The sequence below is a fragment of the Alligator mississippiensis genome, chromosome 16 (assembly GCF_030867095.1).
Source record: "Alligator mississippiensis isolate rAllMis1 chromosome 16, rAllMis1, whole genome shotgun sequence".
Lineage (NCBI taxonomy): Eukaryota > Metazoa > Chordata > Crocodylia > Alligatoridae > Alligator > Alligator mississippiensis.
This window is the reverse complement of record NC_081839.1, coordinates 31,233,450-31,248,137: the sequence shown is the minus strand read 5'-3', so window position 1 is coordinate 31,248,137 and position 14,688 is coordinate 31,233,450. Positions and strand designations below refer to the sequence as shown.

Here is a 14,688-nt window from a genome sequence, read left to right as displayed (position 1 = left end):
TGCTGGATCCTCTTTTCATAGCTAGATCTGGAAGGCCTTCATTTGGTTCTCTGAGATTCTGCAAGAAGTATCTTTCTACTAATACAGGTTGAGTCTCTTGCTGGTCAGCACTAGACTCCTTGCAGATGGCAATGCACGCTGAGAAACTCAGTGCCTGCCATCCCTGAACTAAGCAGCAGAGTGAATTGTATTTACGCTTATCCCTTGGTTCAGAAACTTGCCCCAGTTAAGCAGCTGGCAGATCATTTTTGTGTGATGCAGGAACCTCAGCACAGAAATAGGTAGGAGAAAGAATGGAGTGAGGAACATCTGTAGCACTTGGTCTAGAAGAAGTGCAGATTAGTGCTCAGCCGCTTGCCTAAGATGGGACTCTATTTACAGCTGCGAAATGCTGCTCGTATATTCTTCATAATCAAATGCTTCATTTCTTGTGGACTCCGTTGACTGCTCCAGAGTGTGGTTAGGCTAAATCTGTCGTTCGCTTTAATTCCTGGGGCTCTTGGTGATGTTACACTGGGGATGAATTTGGCTGTCATGTGTGCAGCCAGCATAACTGGGGAAGGGAGGTTATTTTTCCAAAATATCTTTTATTTTATTTTGAAGTGGGGAAAAGCAGAGTGGTTGGCAGTGGCTGCCAGGAGAAAGAAAAGCAGGTGAGAGAGGGGCTGAAATAACAGAGTTAAATCACAGGTCCTGCTCTAGCCTGGTGATACCCTGCCTGCTCCAAGAAAGCAAGGAGAGAGGGATTGAACCAAAGTGGTTAAAAACCAAAGGGGCAGCTTCCCAAATGGGAAGCTTCATGCCCTTCCTGGATATTGGAGTCTCTGATAGACCTCTTTTCTCCCTCCTTCATGTCATCTCACCCCATACAGACTGTTCTCCCCATCCACAAGTTTCTTGTGGTTCGATCGCTGATGAATATTCTCTGTCTCCCTTTCCACCTCCAAATTCACTTCTGCAGAAGCTACTGCTGTTGCCTTTATCTCAATAGACCCTGCAGGCAGGACACAGGAATCAGTGCCCCCATCATCCTAAGCACTGGGCTGACACTTTGACAAGGAGACCAGTCCCTGGGGCAGGGAGAAGAGAACCTAGGTTGATGACAGCAGCAGCAGGTGGGATAGTGAAGTCAGGCCAGGGTAGGAGGTCACATAAAAGCATCATGTTTCTGCATCCTAAGTAGTCACAGCTTTCCACAGGTCAGTCCATTGTCAGACCTCTGCACCAGCTCTGTCTGCTTCCAGCTCAAACATATTTGCTTGGTTTACCACCAGTTTGCAGACCCAGGGCAAATCTTTGTTCCAGGGCTATCGGCAGCAGTGCAGCTAGGATTGCTCTCCCTGTATTGCTGAAAATGTCTATCCCTCTCCATGCCTTTTTTATTGATGGAAAATAATTGCTTTAAAGCCCTTGGGACCTGGAACTGCTCTGTCTCCTGTACCCAGGAAATAATTAGCCAAAGATGAAATCCAACCGCAACCAATGCTTTTCCTACAGCAGACCAAGCTCTTAACATGCACCTGCCTTTCCAGTCACATAGGGACGAGATTTTCTGTGCAGTCTGTTGGATTTAACCATGCATCTTCCATGAAGCTTAATTTGTGGAATCAGGATGTGTCATAGGATATAGCTATACAGCCAGCTGTGTATTGACCCATCGCCATAACAGGCCACATTTTATCCAACTGCATTTGATTTTGACTTGTATTTGCTACCTGGCTAACCTCACTGCCCTGTTTCCTAATACAAGGTGTTAGACGCGCAACTGTAAGAACGAATGTTGAGTTGCGTCATTCAAATTTTGGTTTTAAATCCCTCACCTTGCCACTAAATAAGGGGATATTTGTTGTTTATTGTTAAGGGTTATCACAAAACACCATGTATTGCTATATAACGCTATCTCGGAACGTGCAACATAAAGCCGATAGTTAATTTGCTGTGTCTGACCAGGACCTCCAGCTGTCACTATTGTGATTGTAATCTTATAGGATGCTGGGGGGTTACATGTTTATACAACAGTCAGTGTTTACCCTGAGCACATGGGTGACTGACTGCATTTCAGTTGGTATAATATATTGCAGAGTTTCACACTTCTGCAAGCTTCACTGTGAAAAGCAGCTGCCGTGTGAATTCTCATTAGATGCTGAACACTTGGGGCCTGATTTGGCAGATATTAATGCACCCATTTAGGTTTAAGCATGTGTTCATCCCATTGATGTATGTGATGCCTACTGTGAAAAGTCAGTTTATTTTTTCTCAAGCAGGGTACTATCCATAATACCCCTCCTCCCCGCCTCAATCCAGCAACACACCGAAGCATGCGGTTAACTTCAAGCTGATCAGTAGTCTAACTGAAATCAATAGGTTTTCCTGGCTTGGGTCATACATTAGCAAATAAATAGTTCTAGTATTAAGAGGGAAGCAAAATGTTTTTAAAAATACACATGGAAAAATGCTACCAAAGCCAGGACATACAAATTTCCACCTCCACACCCCAAGCTTTTAAAAACGTTTTCCCTGGAAAATTTGTGACTAAGAGGTTTCCTTAAATAATAAGTATCTTTCCATTGTGGGACTGTGCACCTCTTTGTTGTTGTTACTCAGAAACACCAGGACTGCTGCCGTCGATATTATCTTTAAGAAAACCACAGTATTGAAGCTTTTATATCCTGGTCCTGAATTCATTATGCAGTGGGGGATTTCGCTCTTTGTGTTGGGCGGGGAGAAAACAGTAGTAATTAGAGGGACTCTGTAAAGAGAGAGAAGAACAGAGGAAAGAAAAGAGATTCAAATTATGGTCTGTAAATGTTGACAGTGTTATGAGATTATCTGATGATTCCAGTTATTAAGCATTTCAGGGCACCAGGAAAAAAAAAAAACCCAAGCAAGAAGCCCTTATCACCTTTCTGTCTCGTTAATAACGAGTGTGTTGTACACACACACACACATCAGCCAGAGAATAGAAATCATTGTTCGCAAGGAAGATATTATAGGAAGGTTTCAAAGTCCCTGTGTTTCGCGTCTGTTTTCACAGCAAAATTGCTGTTTGTATGCACTGACTTGGAACTTCTGCCTCTGATTTGCCTAGTGTTATTTGCATGAGTTTTCGCATTGTCATTCATGATGTTGAACGTGAAGGGAACGAACCCAATACGAGCTCTCTTGTGACTTCGGGGGCACAAACGCACACGCGGCGAGAACAGCCGCGAGCCGGCCCTCGCCCCGGGCCCCCAGGCTCCAAGACCGTTTCTATCTGAAGGCGCGCAGGGATGCAACAGGAGCGCCGACCCGAAACCTAACGAACCACGACTCTTCAGTCAGACCCGGGGGGCAGGAAGGCTTCGAGCTCGGCAGCGTTTCCTGCGCCACGTGGCGGGCGTCGGTGCCTCTCCGCTCCGCCTTGCGTCCGGGCTCGATTTTTGGAAGTGGGACGGATACATTGGGTGGAGGAGACGATCGGTGTTATCGGCTCCGTCGGACGAGCTGTTGTCCCGGCGGGGGGACGACCCAGCAGGGGTACCACGGTACGAGGGGCGGGAAGGGCTCCTGTGGAGGGGTCAACTGTATCCTGTTGAGGCGTGGACGGGTGCACACACGACCCCGGCCCCTCGCTGGGCACCACAATTTTGGGCCCTGACCCCCGTGAGGTGAGGTCAAAGGGCAGTGCGCAGAGCCTGACCCCGCAGCTCCACTAACGGGGTCAAAGATCCCTTAGATTAAGGGGGCAACGAGGTCAAAGGTCACCCTTCATGCCTTGTTCCTCCCCACTTCCGGCGCCACTCGGCCGGAACCACTTTGCCCGCGCAGTTCCCGCCCGGACGCTGCTCAGCGGCGCACCGCGCGCAGTCCGTCCCGCGCGCTGATTGGCTGGCGGGCGCGGCGGAAGTGCGCCACGTTCCGCGCTCCGGCGTGCCCCCGCGGGCGGCGCCCAAAGGTCCGGGCCGGCAACATGGCGCCGGGGCGGCGCGAGGCGCTGGTGCTGCAGTGCGAGTGGGGCGGCTGCAGCCACGTGGCCGCCGCCATGGAGCCCTTCTGCGCCCACGTCTCCGAGCACCTGCAGCAGCTCCGCGCCCAGCGCGACGACAGCGACCCCCTGGGTGAGCCCCGGGTGGGGGGAGCCTGGGGGCGGGGTGGGGGGAGCCGTGCCCTGATGGCGATGCGGCCCCTGACAGACCCGGGGCACGTGTCCGTGTCCGTTGCAGAGGAGTACACGTGCTTGTGGCAGGAGTGCGGCTTCTGCTCGCCGGAGAACTCGGCCGACCTGATCCGCCACGTCTACTTCCACTGCTACCACGCCAAGCTCAAGCAGTGGGGGCTGCAGGCCCTGCAGAGCCAGCCGGACTTGAGCCACTGCCAGCTGGATTTCCAGAGCCGCAACATCGTGCCGGAGATCCAGGAAAACTTCCAGTGCCTGTGGGAGTACTGCGAGGTGAGGGCCGCCCGCGGCACTGCTCCGGGGGGCGCGCGCGACTCCGCGTCTCGATCGGAGCGAGCGCTCCGGTCTCTGGCCGAGGCGAGGGAGAGTCAGGGTCGTTTGTTTGTCCGCCCCCCTCGCCCCGCAGCGGTCGTTCGACAACCCGGAGTGGTTCTACCGGCACGTGGAGGATCACAGCTTCTGCTTGGACTACAAGGTGGCCGGGAAGGAGAACCACGTGGTGGCGTGTGGCTGGAAAGGTACCCCACAGCCGCGTGAGAGCTCGTTGGGGAGAGGGCCAAGGGGGTTGGGAAGCAAATGGCAGCAAAAGCTGTGTTCGCCGGCTCTTCGTTAGCCGGAAAACTCTTATTAAGCGGCATCCGAGTGGAACCGGAAGTAGCGCTTCCGGGGGACTTCCTGTTTCGCCGCCGCGAGCCGAGTTTTTCTTTGCTGCTTCTACGGCTCGGGGCAAAGCAGCCTGCGCGGGGGCCTCCTCCCTGTCCCCCGGCACACTGACACCGGGCGGTGTGTATTTGATTAATCAGCATCCCCCATTCCCCGGGGATGCTGGATAACAGCTTTTACTGTATGTATAGTGATTTACACCAGTTTAGGGGTTTCTGAGCGCCCCTGCATCATTCATTGCTCACTCTCCTGTACAGCAGCGTACGCCAAGCTCAGCTTGGGGAGACTGGACAGGAAGCTGTTTTAAAACCCGGTCTCAGGGAGATGAACGTCGGCTGGGCGTGTGCAGCCGTTTCGTCTGTCTGCTGCCGTGCTGGTCTAGCGGCGCTAAAGTGCTGTAATGCTTTAAGGCCACGATGCCAGTGCTTATTGAGGAAGCATCTGTGCTGGCTCTCGTCCTTGTGACTGCCTTTGCTACCGTGTGTCCTGTAGGGTGGTGGCTGCAAGCTGGGTGAAGCCTCAGGATACTGTCTACAGTGCATCTTTCATTGGCCTCTGTGGGTAGTGACAACCGGTCGCACAGTGGAATAGCAAACTGGAGGCTTCCCTGGGGTGGAGCTGGCTGGTTTCAAGCCGCTTTCCTTTGTGCTGCCGGCAGTGTTTCAGAGCTCCTGGGTCTCTGCCATGGCTCTGACCAGCATCTGTTTCTGCCTTTTGCATTCAGACTGTGACTGCACTTTCAAGGGGCGCTGCAAGCTGCGGGAGCACCTGCGCAGCCACACGCAGGAAAAGGTGGTGGCCTGCCCAACCTGTGGGGGGATGTTTGCCAACAACACCAAATTCTTTGACCACATCCGCCGGCAGACTACCCTGGACCGTGAGTACAGGGGTTGACCCTGGGCTGTGAGTTGGGGCAGGGGGCGCTGAGACTGGGCCTGCAGCTAGAAGCGAGAGGGATTTGCTGGTTTCTGTGTTTATTCCCAGCTTCCACGTCCCTTGTTCCCAGTTACTGGAGACAGTAAGGTTGTTTTGGAACTCAGTGCTTCCCAGTTTGTGCGTGTGGCAGCCCAAGGAATGCTGTGATGGCTGCAAGTGTCTGTCTTGGCCACTAGTTACTGCCTCCGATCTCATTTCACCACTCTTTCTCTCCCTCTCCATTACAGAGCAGAGGTTTCAGTGCTCTCATTGCTCCAAGAGGTTTGCCACTGAACGGCTGCTTCGTGATCACATGAGGCACCACGGTGAGCGATGTCCTCCCCTGCCCCTCGTTGGGTGTGTTCCCTTCCCTGGCCCGTGATAACAGCTCCCTCGGTCCCTCTCTTTCAGTGAACCATTACAAGTGCCCTCTCTGCGATATGACCTGCCCGCTGCCTTCTTCCCTGCGCAACCACATGCGCTTCCGCCACAGCGAAGAACGTCCCTTCAAGTGTGACAACTGTGACTACAGGTGGGCCCTGCCAGGGCTCAGGGAGGAAGGCGAGGCCTCTCCTTGTGCTGGCTGCAGGAAAGAGTCCTTCTCAGGGGGCTAGTGGCAGAACAGGGCCTGCTTGCTTATTCGGCTTCATTCTCTTCTGTCCTTTCAGCTGCAAGAATTTAATTGGTCTGAGGAAACACCTGGACACGCACAGCAAAGAGCCGGCCTATCGCTGCGAGTTCGAGGGCTGCAGCTTCTCCGCCCGCTCCCTGTGCTCCATCAAACTGCACTACCGCAAGGTCCATGAGGTGGGAGGCACCCCAGGGCTCTGCCACTCTCAGTTGGCGCTTCTCTGGAAGGTTGGGAGGCCCTGAGCAAATCTGGGAATCCCTCGTGCTAGGCCCTATACGTGGAGAGAAACAATATGTGCGCGTGAAGGGAGGGGAATGCAGTCATCCCCTCCATGCACAGGGAGAAACTGAGGTCTAGGGTGTATCTACATTGTAGCCTCAGTGCACCCTGGGAGGGAATCCCCAGGTCCACCCTGCCCCTGAGACTGCTGGACACTGCCTTTGAGAGGGCCCTGGGGGGTGGGCAGGGCATGCTCTGGAGTGTCCCTGCCCGAGAGCTCTGGGGACACTGTGGAGACCTGCCCTAAGGTACCTACCTAAGAGTCAGGTCCCAATTACCTGTGAGGCTGTTGGTCTGCACAGCTTATCTCCCCGAGCTTGGGTCAGTGTGTTCACATGCAGTACCTGCTAGCACATAGCTGCTCCTTTGTCTTGGCTGTCCCCCAATATCCCCCGCACAGCAGGGCCGATGACTTCAGCAGCTCTGGTGTTGGATGGGCCAGTTTGGGGCCTCTGGGGACCGTGGAGTTTTCTCCGTCGTTTCATTCTGGTGTTTCGTCTCTTCAGAGCTCTGCTCTTGGGCTGAGAACAGGGAAGCGCTCCCTGCCAGGGACTGGTGCCGGGAACAGCAGCAACTCTTAAGTGCTAAAGATTTTTTTTACCAAGAGCAAGCATGGTACTGGTAAACAGACAGATGCTTCCTGAAAGAGTTCTCAGCCAAGGGCATGGAGAGCTAAAACCAGCAATGGAGGGAGTACTGTCTGCTGCGTGATTCTCCACAGGTCCCTGGGGTATGTGGGAGGCCTCCCTTTGCCAGTGCTGTCTGTTGCCCTGGCCTTACCTTTCCATGCTTGCATGGCAGTACTGTGCCCCTAGCCTGCCCAGTGGGGTGTGCTGGGGAGCAAGTGGGAGAGTCGCCTGTCAAATGGGAGCTCCCGGGGCTGCTGGCTGGGAGCTGTGACTGTTGCATCCTTCCTTCCTTCCTTCTCACCCCTCTGCAGGGTGACTCAGAGCCCCGGTATAAGTGCCACGTCTGTGACAAGTGCTTCACACGTGGCAACAACCTCACCGTACACCTCCGGAAAAAGCATCAGTTCAAGTGGCCCTCGGGCCACCCTCGCTTCAGGTAACTAGAACTCTGGCCCTCCTTCTCCCTTCCCTTGCTCCATATCACCAGACTTCAGAGCTGGGCAGGAGATCAGGGCAGTGTGGAGATGCAGGGCCTACAGGCTGGGGGTCAGAGAGGCAACTGATGTGCTAGATTTGACGCTTCTGGCAAGGTTTCCCCTGTTGCGCCCTCACATTAATGGACCAGGAGCAGCCTGGTTTTGGGGCTTGCCCATGGTCCAGGCTGCAGCATTATTTCCTGGGGAGGGGGAGAGGAGAGCAGCCCCTGCTGATGCCTGAGTGGCCCCATCAGGTGTGTTGGCATGCAGGACTGTGCCCCAAGTAAATGCTTCTGTCAGCTGCATTGGTCCTGCTTGCCAGCTCTACTGTCCCTCCATCTGACCCATCAGGTACAAGGAGCATGAGGATGGCTACATGCGGTTACAGCTGGTGCGCTACGAGAGCGTGGAGCTGACTGAGCAGCTGTTGAAAGAGCAGGAGAAGCAGGGCGAGGCACTGGATGGCACCGGCGAGTGCGTGGTCCTGCCTGAGGACGAGAGCAACCTGCAGGTCATCATCGTGGAACCACCTGCGGAGGCTTCCCCGGAGGAAGCCAACAACGTGGCCACACCACTGCCCCTGCTGTACGCTGTGGCCTGCCCTGGGACAACACAGCCAGGGGCTTTGCTGAAGCAAGAGCCCAGCACCCCATCTGACACTATTATCCATGTCATGAACCAGACCAATGAGCATGGGGAGAGTGAAACAGTGTTCTACGTCATGGCCAGCACGTACCCTGAGGAGTGGGCAGCTGCGCCCGGTGGCCTCACCGAGGAGCCGGAGGAGAATGTCATGGACCGGCTGCAGAAGACAGCAGAGGAACTAGGCATACAGATAGTGTGAGGTCCCTTCCCTGTGCTTGGCTTCGGGGAGCCCCGGGGGACCCTGCCACCTCAGGTGGGGCTGGCCTAGATTTGAGCCTGTGGGATCACCAGGTTGGGACCCTCAGATGTTGTCCAAACTGCTTAACACCAGAGCTGAGGGTAACGGCACTGCCTATGGGAGTCTCAGAACCTGCTTTCCTCCTGGGAGTTGTGGCCAGATCCCTTTGCTGTGCTGTCCAGCTGCAGAGGCAAGCTGGTATAGGGGGAGGGTGGGCGGGTAAGCGCATGGGGTTGGGGGAGGATTGTCCTGTCTCCAGTAGGAGAAGGTGGCAGTGTCTGAGGGTTGCTGTGATGGGAAGTGGCTTACAGCTCGAGGGAGGGAAGAGGGCACCAAAGCCTCGGTGACAGCGATACCATCCATCCTGCCCGGGAGGTTTGGTTCTTTGTGTCCTCTATGCTGGCTCCTGGCAGGAAGGTTGGGCCCCTGCTGCTACTGGCTCCTGGCCAAGGCCTGGCTCAGCCAGAACCATGCTCCTGTGGCCGTGTGGAGGAGGCTGCGAGTGCTGGTCTTGCCTTGGGAAGTACTGACCAACCCCAGCCAGGCATCGTCTGTCTGGCATCTTGTGTGGGTGAACACTGTGCCTTTGGCTCTCCCAGTGGGCTGATCCCTGTGCTAGCAGCCTGGGGAAGCTCCTGTCACAGTGTTAGTGTTGTCTTTTCCCCATCTTTCTGGTTTCTGAGGGAAGGCAGGGCAAGGCCCTTCATGGGGTGCCAGCACGAGGGGACCCTTCTCAGTGTGGGATTCCCGTGCTGCCTTTGTGCCCCCTCGGCTTCCTGCCTGTGGCCTTCCCCACATTGGGGCTCAGGTGCTGGGTTACCCAAAGTGCATTTCACCGTGAAAAATAAAGGTCCTGCATGCCAGGCCAGCCCCTTGCATACTGTGTCTGCTTTATGCCCCCCCTCCAAATCATTCTGGGCACCTGCATACCCCACAGGGCAGGGCCAGAGCGAGCAGTGGGGCCTGGGGGTTTGTGCCCTTGCACGGTGCTGTGTGGGTTCAAGCAGCACTGGCTCAGTTCCAAAGCGATGCCCACAAGGTCTCTGTGGGTGAAGGATGTTAGCCACATCCCCTTGCAGGGAGGATCAGGCCTTTCTGCAGGTCCATTCCTGCTTGCTCATGTCTGGCGTGGCTGGGATCTTGGTGCAAGGAACATGCTCCCTGAGCCCAGCCCAGCCGTGAGGAGCTGGGGCAGCTCTGCCCAGCATAGGTGACTTGTACCCCTGTTCCGCTCTGGGGGTGGGCGATGAGCTTTTTGGGAGGTGCCCACCCCAGCTCTGGCCACCTTTCCCAGTGCCTCTCAGATCTCTTTCTGGGGAGCTGCCTCCTGGTGCTGAGGTCCTGGGGATGCGGCCCCACTTTGGCTGGACATCACAGGCCTCGGAGCTGAATGCTGTAGTCCGCCCAAAGTGGGGGAGAAATCTTCCAAATGGGCTTACGCTGAACTGCAGCACAGCTGGCATAGCCCTTGGGGAGCATCCATGTGGCCTGTGGCACTGATCTAAGCAGCTTGAAGCTCTTACCCCATCTGTGTACAGCTCTGGAAGGGCTGTGTCTGAGCCCTGTGTTTGAGTTGCAGAAAAGCTGGCTGCCTTCTAGCACAGGGGACTCCAGACCTTTGTCTCCACTTGCTTCACTGGATTACCGTGAGGCCTCGTACCTTGTAGCACCAGCTAGACCAGGTGGGGAAGCAGCCACCTCCTCCTCCAGGCAGCTGCTGCCTGGGGAAATGGAGCAGATGGATTCTCCCATCTTGCAGGAAAGTGGTGAGCAGAGGGCCCTGGAGGGAGCCAGGGAAGTGTCTGTGTTGGAAGCTGAGAAACAGGTGTCTTGTCTCCCTCGTGACATGGACATGAGGGCTGGGCCTGGGCTCTGGGGGGTCCTTACGCTGTGGTTCTGGCCTCGGCAGCCTCTTGAGGCAGTGTGCACCGCTTCTGTCCTGTATCCTGGAGCTCCACGTGGGATGGTGGCGGGGGCCTCGCTCTCTGTTCAGCTTTGGTCATGTGCTTGCTGCCTGATTACGAACCCAGCACAAGCATTGCTCTTAGGCGTACCCTGACCACAGGCCTCAGGGATGTGCGCTCTGGGCCTGGGCAGCGTGTATGCCAGGTGCTGGACAACAAGGTGGGCAGGCATGTGGATGCCTCTCCCAAGGGACTTTCTGTGGGAGAGGAAGCTGAAATGGCTCAGGCAGCCACGACCACGTCGCCTGGGAGTGGCCTCAGGCCTACGGTGGAAGGGCACCATCGTCACTGGTGCCATACTTACCCCAGTGGGTGGCAGGGATGAGCAAGGGCTGGCTTGAGTTGTAATGATGATCCATTCCATGAAACGGTCTGGGCTGGGGCACGTGGAGGCATCCCTCGTGTTGGTGCTGCTGCAGGGCTGGGCCCAAAGCTGTCCTACTCTTCCTGTCCCAAAGCAGCCTGGGCATCCCCGGGCAAAGTGCTGGGCAGTTCCTGTCCTGTCCCAGGAGTGGAGGTGGGTTCTGGGAGTAGGGCCTGAGCAAGATGTTGCTGTCTGCTACTGCATGGGACTTTGCTTTCATTGGTGACCTGTTTGGGGTGGAGGAGGGTGTCCCTTTAAATGCAGGCCTGATGGCCAGGGTAATCTCTGCTAGGATTATCTGCAGGGGGGAGACTGGGGATTAATGGGAGCTCCTTGCTCAGGTGCTGTGACTCCCCACCCGGTGCTGAGCAGAAGGGAACAGCTCCCCTTCTGAGAGGGCTGGCTCTGGGCGGAGCAGGGCCGGCAGGCAGCCAGCTGGGAGCACCCCGGGGGGGAAATGGCCGGGCAGGGCCCATGACCTGCACAGTTGGAGACCAGCAGAGGCAGGACCAGGAGTGTTAAAGCCAGGCTGGGGCTGGCTGGTGGGCAGAGGAGGCTCTGCTCGGGCGCCATGTGGCTGGGACTTCTCATTGTGGGGCTGGCTGGGCTTGCTGCCAGCCAGGAGCAGGAAGGTGAGTGCTGGGGAGCTGGGGGCTGTGGCCTCACTGCATGAGCAGCACGGGAGGGGGGTGTCTGCACCCCGCTGTGCAAGGCAGAGAGGTCTTGCCTGGGTCACTGAGGCCCTGCAGGCTCTGAGTTGCTCATCGGGGGACTGGGAACTGCACCGGCCCTGGGGGCTTTGCGGGCCAGGTGGGATGGTTGAGCCCTGAACCCTCCACAGGGCCTGTGTGCAGTAAAGATGCAGGGGCCTGGACAGGCAGTGGGCAAGCTGTTGCCTTCCGAGCCGTGTGCCAGGGGTGGCTGCAAGGACTCATCCCTTTGCAAAGCTCCCCAGAACGTCGTGTTTGTCCCGCTGGCAGCGTGGCCTGGCCCAGCCCTTCTCCCTCTGCCGGGCCTGAGGGAAATGGGGCTTGGGAGGAGCAGGGCAGGCTGGTGTTGGGGAGTGAGACCCCAGCCCAGTAACTCGGTCCTGCTCTGCGCCCACTGCAGAGCTCCCAGACACGTACTGGTCTGGCACGGCCCCGCTGTGCCTGGGGGGGTGCAAGGGGAAGCACAAGGAGCTGAAGAGGAGCCCGTGTGGGAACGGCAGCTGCTGCTGGCTGGGGTACAAGTCCTTCTGCCGAGGTACGGGGGCACCGCGGGCTCTGGGGGGGGCTGAGTGACCCTGTGCAACCTGGGGGGAGCAGGGCACATTCGCATGCTTGAGGCCATGGCAGTCGTTGCCCTCAGCCCTCTGCATCACTGGGGCCTCCATGCATGCCCTTGCGGCTTGCACAATGTGGCAGCAACAGCTGGTACGCTCACCACGTCCCCTTGCCCTGGCGCAGCCTGCAGCAGGGTTGCTCCTGCCATGCACCTGTGGCATCTCTGTGGGTCCAGAGCCCTTGTAGGAGTGGAGCTGGCATTCCCCTGGTGCCAGGGCAGGGACCCACGGCCTGCTGCTCTCGGCTGAGCGGGGCCCCCAGGTCTCTTTGTCCTCAGTGAACTGTGGGCGGCCTGAAGCAGACTTCAACTCTGTGGTGTACGGCAACGACTGGTGGGTGGGCTCCGTGGTGCGCTACGCCTGCCGCCCTGGCTTCCTGCTGCTGGGGGACCCGGCCAGCGCCTGCCAAGCCGACGGCCGCTGGACACCCAAGCCCTCCTGCCTCCGTGAGTGCCGCGCTCCACCCCAGAGCGGGCTGCATCGCGGTGAGGCTGAGAAGTTGGAGAGGAGCCCCATGGGGGTGGCTCCTTCCCGGCCCTCCAGTAACAGGCTGCTGTCACCCCCATCCCCTGCCCCACCAGGGATCTGCCTGTGGGGACGCGTCGAGATCAACGAGCAGGACATCGACGGGCACTGCTCATCCTCGTGCACTGGCAGGACCCATGCGGGGGCAGCACTGGCCCACGGCTGCGTCCGCCTCGCGGGCTGCGTCACCAAGCAGTCAGGCTGGGCCCGCTGGTTCGTGCGCTGCGACGTGTGCGAGTGCGACTGCTACATCCCCTGCGGTACGGGCCGAGCCCCAGGAGCCACATCCTTGTCTGGACCCCTGTCATGTGTATGCATGAGCAATGATGCTGCTTCCTAGGGGCAACCGCCTGCAGGGTAAAAGCCCTGTTACTGCTGTCACCTGCAGCAGCACGAGGCTGGGGCCTATTCCCACAAGTCCAGCTGCAGGCTGCATTTGCAGAGCACCTGTTGCCTCCCGGCATGCCCAGGGGCTAGCTGCAGCCTGCTCTTTGTGCCTGGGCCTATCCCAAGCCGCTCTCCATCCCCAGTTTAGCTCCAGGTTTGCGTTGCAGCAGGACGGGGGTGTCTTTTGGCTCAAACCGTGGCGGCTTTGCCAGCATGGGGAGCCACGGGGGCCGAATGCTGTCCTCAGGGGTATGATTCCCTGGCCCACCCCAGCACACATGGTGCACAGGGAAAGGGCACGAGGGCAGGACAGGTGCCCATTGTCTCTCCCCTACACTCTTTGCAGCTTCCTCTGGGTAGAGAACAGGAGCGGGGCCAAGACCCGGAGCCAGGAGAGCTGGACGTGACCATGGACAAGCCCTCTTGCCACAAGCTCTTGCTCTGCCTCAGTTTCCCTCCTGCCATTGGGGGCTGACACCTACCTGCCAGGCTGAGTCTAGGGCACAGCTGGCGGTCCTGTGCTGGGACCCAGGCAGGTCGAGCTGGAGCTGCCGTCCTCCTCCCTCAGCCGATGGGGTGCACTGGACTCGGGGGGAGAGTGGGGGCACTTGCTCCTGCCCCTCCTGGGGCATTTGAAGTGTTGGGCAGCAGCTTGTTCTCTTTGGGGGCTGGAAAGGCACCGTGAGAAATAAACCTTGGCGTGTGCCCGTGGCCTGACTCTGCCTGGGGCTGTGCTCTCTAGGGGACACTTTGGACCCCCCCCTCACCTGTGGTAGTTCTCCACGTGGCGAGCAGGGGGCAGCACCCAACGGGGGGGTGAGGGGGGGAGCAGGTCTGGATGCTGGCACCTTGCGCCCCCGCCCCAGAGACTGGCTCACCCCAACTGAAGCCCCCACCTGCAGCCCGGGGGCTTGTGTCTGAGGCGGAGAGGGCGCCGGTGTGAGGCAGGAGGCACGTCCCCTGTGGCACCCCAGGGCCACCCTCCTTGCCGCTCATCTCCTCAGCCGACTCCCATCCCCCTGGGCTCACCCGTGCACATGCATCCTCACCTTGAATGCAGGCTGGGTCCAGCTGTGGTCTCTCATCCCAGTCCTAGCCAGCACCAGCTACAAGCAACCCCTGGACAGATGGATGGGGGCCCGGACTCTGGCGTGGGAGGTGCGTCCCCCTCTCCAGGCCGAGGCTGCGTTGAAGAGCCCGGCTTCGCTGAGCGGGGAGGTGTTGCAGTGCTGGCCTGGCGCTGGGGCAAGGTGGGCTCAGCCCCGGTTCTCACACCAACTCCTTGGGTGACCAGTGGAAAGTCACTTAGTCCCCGTGCCTTGCTTTCCCCATCTGTCAGTTGGGTTTAACACTGTAAGGAGGGGAACTGCATGGAAGGGGATCAGGTACCAGGGGCAGGTGAGTCATTGCAAACAGGGGAGCAGGAGCAGGGCTCCAGGGGCCGTTCCTGTGTCTGCGTCTCCTCCCTGTGATGCAGGAGCAGACCGTGACT

The 14,688-nt window shown here is 57.8% G+C and overlaps 1 protein-coding gene and 1 long non-coding RNA gene across 3 annotated transcripts; one reads left to right on the top strand and one right to left on the bottom strand.

Annotated features, from left to right (window-relative positions):
- Nucleotides 1-2,224: 2,224 nt before the first annotated feature.
- Nucleotides 2,225-3,786, bottom strand: LOC132246534 (uncharacterized). The gene is made up of 2 exons (XR_009457873.1): nucleotides 2,903-3,786; nucleotides 2,225-2,749 (listed from the first exon to the last, which is right to left on the bottom strand). It is a non-coding gene; the product is annotated as an uncharacterized LOC132246534 (long non-coding RNA).
- A 130-nt stretch (nucleotides 3,787-3,916) lies between these two features.
- Nucleotides 3,917-9,500, top strand: HINFP (histone H4 transcription factor). 2 transcript variants are annotated; one of them, XM_014600847.3, is made up of 9 exons: nucleotides 3,917-4,097; nucleotides 4,203-4,429; nucleotides 4,563-4,674; nucleotides 5,544-5,696; nucleotides 5,983-6,060; nucleotides 6,146-6,266; nucleotides 6,403-6,541; nucleotides 7,585-7,709; nucleotides 8,101-9,500. In XM_014600847.3, exons 1-9 carry the CDS (start codon nucleotides 3,950-3,952, stop codon nucleotides 8,591-8,593), a joined length of 1,596 nt encoding a protein of 531 aa, XP_014456333.1. In that variant the 5' UTR covers nucleotides 3,917-3,949; the 3' UTR covers nucleotides 8,594-9,500. The 2 variants fall into 2 exon arrangements, with proteins under 2 accessions (XP_014456333.1, XP_019345731.1); XM_019490186.2 differs by having other exon boundaries at nucleotides 4,173-4,429.
- Nucleotides 9,501-14,688: the final 5,188 nt, after the last annotated feature.